This window comes from Etheostoma spectabile, chromosome 9, assembly GCF_008692095.1.
Source record: "Etheostoma spectabile isolate EspeVRDwgs_2016 chromosome 9, UIUC_Espe_1.0, whole genome shotgun sequence".
In the NCBI taxonomy this organism is placed as follows: Eukaryota; Metazoa; Chordata; class Actinopteri; order Perciformes; family Percidae; genus Etheostoma; species Etheostoma spectabile.
In genome coordinates this window covers 14,201,648-14,207,554 of record NC_045741.1, presented here as the reverse complement: position 1 = coordinate 14,207,554, position 5,907 = coordinate 14,201,648, and the positions used below count along the sequence as shown (strand labels likewise).

General features: G+C 39.0%; 1 protein-coding gene across 7 annotated transcripts in view; it reads right to left on the bottom strand.

Annotated features, from left to right (window-relative positions):
* The window catches only part of csnk1g2b (casein kinase 1, gamma 2b), a 39,226-nt gene that overhangs the window by 19,381 nt on the left and 13,938 nt on the right, over positions 1 to 5,907 (bottom strand). For 6 of the 7 annotated variants that reach the window (XM_032524950.1, XM_032524954.1, XM_032524953.1 and 3 more), the window contains exon 3: positions 988 to 1,057. The exons of the other annotated variant lie outside the window; for it this stretch is intronic. In XM_032524950.1, the coding sequence (XP_032380841.1) occupies positions 988 to 1,057 (70 nt within the window). The remainder of the gene's footprint in view (positions 1 to 987; positions 1,058 to 5,907) is intronic. 7 annotated transcript variants of the gene reach the window in all.

Here is a 5,907-nt window from a genome sequence, read left to right as displayed (position 1 = left end):
GTCGGGTGTTAATTTCAGGCCCTGCTCCCAACCATCTGCTTCTGCCTTCTCTCTCACCCTCTATAACTATCTGACAAGCCAGAAAAGATCAAAGAGCTGCTGCCCTAGAGCCACAGCTATGCATCATAACACATTAACATGTTCTGGGTAGTGCTGTAGAAGAGGAAAGACTGGGTATAGTAAAGGTGGGATTAGAAAAAAAGGAAGCAGGCTTTCATAGCATCCATAGGCTCCCACAGATGTGGAAAGATAAACAAACAAACAAACACCTGAAAATTAGCCGCAAGTAGAATGGAAGCCTATCCTTTTTTCTCCTTTTTTGTCTTTCATCTACACAACAATGGACATTTTCACATTAAGAGACGGTTTTCTTTCTGAATAGATGCTATTTATCTGGAGGTCTGACATTGCAGTGTAGAGAAAATAACTAAGCCATTCTTTTTTTTTTCAAATAAAAAGGCATAATATTAATATATGATCACATTTGTTGCATTACAGTGTATATAATTCTCGATGTACACACTGTCTCACACAAGCTAAATACCAGTGGCATGGCATACAGATCCACTCAGCCAAGTATAAATCAACAGAGTGTAAACATGTTTAGGGATTAAATTGTTGTCCTCCTTAGTCTCTATTCCATTTGTTAACATGCTCTCATAAAAGGCATCCATTTCCATGCAGCCATTATTCTCAATTACCAACTCTGGTACGCTGAACCTGTTGCCCTCAGACAAGATACTACTGCTAACAAAAACATTAAAATCATTGTGCTAATAATTATATGACCTTCTTTAATATCTCAAACCCAAAACATGACCTGAATACAAGTGAGTGGAAGCCATTTTCTGTCATGTCTGTTTTTGAATATAAAAATCTGAGTTTTCTCTTCCTGCCCAATGACGTGTGAAAATGTGCATTCATATTTAACTCATTATGGTGCGGTCTATCAGAAACTAATAATCTACAGACTGCAATCTCTCTTACCTGAATTTCCCAACTGTTTGTAAAATCTGTACTCCAAATGGAGCTGAGGCGCCCTGGACTTTATAGGTTCCTGAAAGAGAAGAGATACAAAAAAGAAAGTGTTAAATATTTTATAGATCACTAATTAGTTAAAAAATGTCAATATTCTTTATCTGCGATGACATGTTGGTGGTTTGGCTCAGTTGACCTTGCAGGTGACTACTATTCTCAAATTGGGAAAACAGAGCATTGTGTATTTGTAAAGCTCATTTGGAAAGTAATGGAAAGTAGTTGTGACAATCTTGCATACAACATGATTATCTCGGACTACAATTAACTTAAATACGTACAATACAATGTTGTCCTTATTACCATGCCTAATATAATTGAATTAAGTCTTGGGTCAGACTTGTGGGATGTAAGGAGGATAAAGAGCATTTCCAGCTGGTGAACAGAAGGCTTTTGTGATGACATTGCTGATAATCAACCCACTGGGACATATTGTTCATTATATTGCTAGCTCCAGCTTTACAACCTAAAATGTAATCTGATTAACTTTACTGTTATGATACGAGGGCATTATAGAACAAACGCACACCCAACTTAATTCCTTTCCTTAATCTTCAATAGCTGTTCCACAGCCTGTGCACAAGCCTTGTCCCCAGTAGCAGTATGTAGTCCCCCTTTTTACACACTGCCAATCAATGTTTGCATGCGTCCAAAGATGCACATTGTGCACTGTCAAATTTATAGGATAACCAATATGAAAAAGCCATACATAAGACCTACTTCTATTGTTCGTTAGTAAAATGTAAATGTTAGGGATGTTTGTATTCAAGTTAACCTGTGGGACAACTAGTTATGAAAGATACAGAACAAACATGGAGAGTAAAACGTATTCTCTGTGTTGTAACCTTACTACTTTATATACAGTCATGAAAATGCCTAAACAAGTATTTGGCCTGGGCAGTTCTCAAGATGTGCTTGAAGCGAGATTAAATCTTAAAAGTTGTTTCCTATGTGCGTCTAGTTCTAAAGCACTTACATTTTTTAAATTATATAAACTAAAAGCTGAAAGCTGTTAAGCTCCCACATTCACTCCATTAGGCCTTTGTTTAATCAGGAGCATTTTCTCTGCTGGTGCCCTGCTAGCACGTAGGAGTGTACACACAAAGTATGAGTTGTGTTCAACACAATAAAAAGGTACTCCCTTTTTCCATCCATTTGTGATGGCCGTTTTCAGTCTGATCTGATGTGTTCTGTGGATTTACATCCAGGTTCAATCAAAAGATGGTTAGGTTTATTATTAAACAAACCTTGCTTGACTGGGTGTTCCAATATCCCCAGAACAGATTTATTTAATAATTTGTCGCACTTGGGAAAAAATAAATAAAAGTTTACCTCTACCTGCCTTTGACAAAACAATAGCTGATTAATTAAAAATAGTTACGAAAAAAAAGGACTGAAAGTCTTTAAATTGCTTTTTAACTGGCCAAGTTCAGTTTTGTCCCGCCTACTGCTATTTCTTTTCTTACAGGATGATCTGCTAAGGATTCTGGCGAGAGATTTTTTTTCGGGGGGGGGGGGGGGGGGGGGGTCTTTGTCAATGTAATCAAAAACCATATTTTTTTTAATTAAACCCTAAATCAAACATCTAAGTTAAGATTTTGCAGAAGAGCCTTTAGAATAATGCTTCATGCTAAAATATATCTTTGTGGCCAACAGTAAAGCAGCCCCAGATTTTATGCATCTTGAGTGTCTTTTGGTAGTCCCACCACATCTTTTCTGTTACTCTGTGTAATGTGTCTCAACAATTCACAACACATACATTTTAATGTGAATGCAGTGGTCTGCATTGACTGAGGAAGTGTTAACTGTATCAGCGAGGTTCAGTTGCATTGCCAAAGGGTGATTCAATTAAGTTTTTCTAAAATAAACTTTTAAAAACACTGATAGAAGTGAATCAATGAACGATAAAAGATCATAAAACAATGCGGTGTACGGTTATCTTATGAACAACAACAAACATACAGTTTGGTTTTCGTTTGCAAGCAAAAAGAAGAAGAAAAATTCAGCAACACACAGGTGGCAATGTTAAATAAGGAGGTGCATGGGCCTCTAATAATTTGACCAAGAAACTAAAACATGCAATAAAGATGATTCTTGTGACTACATACATGTTTTTCAATCAATGGGAGAACATATGCATTTTCCTGTTCCCATATGATGCCAACATGGAAAGTATGGAGAACTTGAAAACATCCCTACAAAACCCAATGGATAATCTCTCACAGACACTACAGAAAGAAAAAAATCAGCCACTGGGCATGCCGCAGGATAGAAATTGACAGTGGAAGACAGGAGGGAATACAAACTAGAGGAGGCCTGTGGCAGGAAGACACACGACTAGTCTGGAAGGCAGAGAAAGGAATTGCTGTAGCGTCTTCCACCTCTGACATGAACACGGACAATGAGCATGTCTCGCACAAGTCAGGCTGTACCAGCGAGGAGAGGGAAAGAAAATATAAAATATATAAATGATGAGGAAAAAACAGATGGCACTAAACCACAGGACCCGTTAAAACAGCTTACAATAGGAAACAGGGGCTTAAAGCAGCTTTACGTACTGAAGAGACATCTCTATTCCTAGCAGATGGACTTATCTATGGCAGTGTTAATGACCAGGGCCAAGGTGCAAATGGCTGATGGAACATCTTTGCATAGGACGAGGATTTTTCACAGCACCTTCCCATATCAAACAATCTTTGATCTGCTCCCTGTGCCAACATGTTCCCTGGACATGCACCCATAGAAGCATTTTTGTAAAAGGGAATGTTTTGAGGGTTTATTTCTCCCAAGTATATTTTCAAAAATTAAAGTCAGCTACACACTTCACTTCATCCCCTTTGGTATTTGTATAAAAGAAAACATGTTACTTTCTAGTTTCTAAAATTATTGATGCAATATTAGTTGTCAGATGACTTAATTTACTTTTAACTTCACCTTGCTTGTAATACTTGACTCAAGTGGAAGTGTTGGTTACCCGGTGTGGTGTCATGCAGAGAGCAGCTTTTTGCCAAGTGTGCCGGCTTGAGTCTAGGGCAGCTGACCCGCAGGCCAGAAGGACCCTTCCCTGTCTGACCTGCTGCTAAAGTAACCTCTCCACCTCAGCTGTTCCAAACTGCAGTCATGTGTGTTTTTCTGTGTATCTGGGTTTAATGTACTGTATCTCAAACCAAGTCGTATCTGCATGAGTCTAGGGGAAAAAGTACAGATCATTAAAAAAAAAAAAATCGGAATGATAACCTATTTTCAAGACCACAATTATTTACAAAAATCACAGCTGCTCTATTCATTTGTAGTAAAACAATTTCTCTAGCTTGTTCAGTTTAGGATAAGTGAACCTTTATTAGTTAGTGTCATTAGACTAGCCACTAGGCTCGGGCCGGTGTAAACATTTTCAGACTGGTTTGATATCAAGCCTAATACCGGACCGGTATACCAAATTTTACCACTAGTTGCTGCACTTGTCTCAGCCGCTCCCTGAGAGAACCTAGTGAGAGACCCCATAATAAGAGTGAAGCGGCCCCAGTCCACATGGCAGTGGTCTGAGCCATGACTTTTTACCTGCAGTGAGGTTAGTATTGTTGGTTATAATAACTCCTTGGTTAGGTGATTACACTTTGCCTCGTCTTTGGCTTGAAGTTTTAGTTTAGTGGGCTAAGCTAATGTTTCCAGTTAAGCAAGATTTATACTTCTGCGTAAAATCCACGCCATGGCTATGTACGTGGAGACACAAAACTACGCCGTAGCTTAACCTTCTCCACAGACAACAGGACATCAAGGAGAAAACTTAACTTTTTCTGCTACAGATTACCGACCGTGGTCAGAGAGCACAAGGGAGAGACTTTGTTTCACTATGCCTCTAGAGTCAGTACTTGCTTGAAACTAATGTCACTCTCAACCACTTGCGCCACAGTGTCATGGATTGTTTTCGGTCATCGTCTGGAAAGACCAGGTGATGTCAATCTTAAGGTTTTAAATGCCCAGATTCATCTCACCTTGCCCCAACAATCAGCACCATGGGTTCTTCTAAGCAGTTGTCTAGAAAACAAACTGTAAATAGTTGACGCTCACAAAGCAGGAGAAGGCTTTAAGAAGATGGCAAAGCGTTTTCAGATGCCAATATCCTCTGTTCAGAATGTAATCAACAAATGGCAGTCATCAGGAAAAGTGGAAGTTAAAGCAAGATCTGGAAGACCAAGAAAAATATCAGATAGAACCACTCGCAGGATTGTGAGAAAAGCAAGTCAAAACCCACGTTTGACTGCACGATCCATCCAGAAAGACCTGGCAGACACTGGAGTTGTGGTACACCATTCCACTATAAAGAGATACTTGTACAAATATGGTCTTCATGGAAGAGTCATCAGAAGAAAACCTCTTCTACGTTCTCACCACAAAAATCAGCGTTTGAAGTTTGCAAATGAACATTTAGACAAGCCTGATGCATTGCAGATACAAGTTCTGTGGGCCGCTGAGGTTAAAGTAGAACTTTTTGGCCGGAATGAGCAAAGGTACGTTTGGAGAAGAAAGGGCACAGAATTTAATGAAAAGAACCTCTGTCCAACTGTTAAGCATGGGGGTGGATCAATCATGCTTTGGGGTTATATTGCAGCCAATGGCACTAATAGAAAATAATAATAATAATAATAATAATAATAATAATATAATAATAGAAAATCTATGGATAGACCTTAAAAGAGCAGTGCGTGACAGACAGCCCAGAAATCTCAAAGAACTGGAAGACTTTTGGAAGGAAGAATGGGCAAAGATACCTCAAACAAGAATTGAAAGACTCTTCGCTGGCTACAAGAAGAATTTCCAAGCTGTGATACTTCCCAAAGGTGGCAGTACAAGGTATTAACTCTGCAGGGTGCC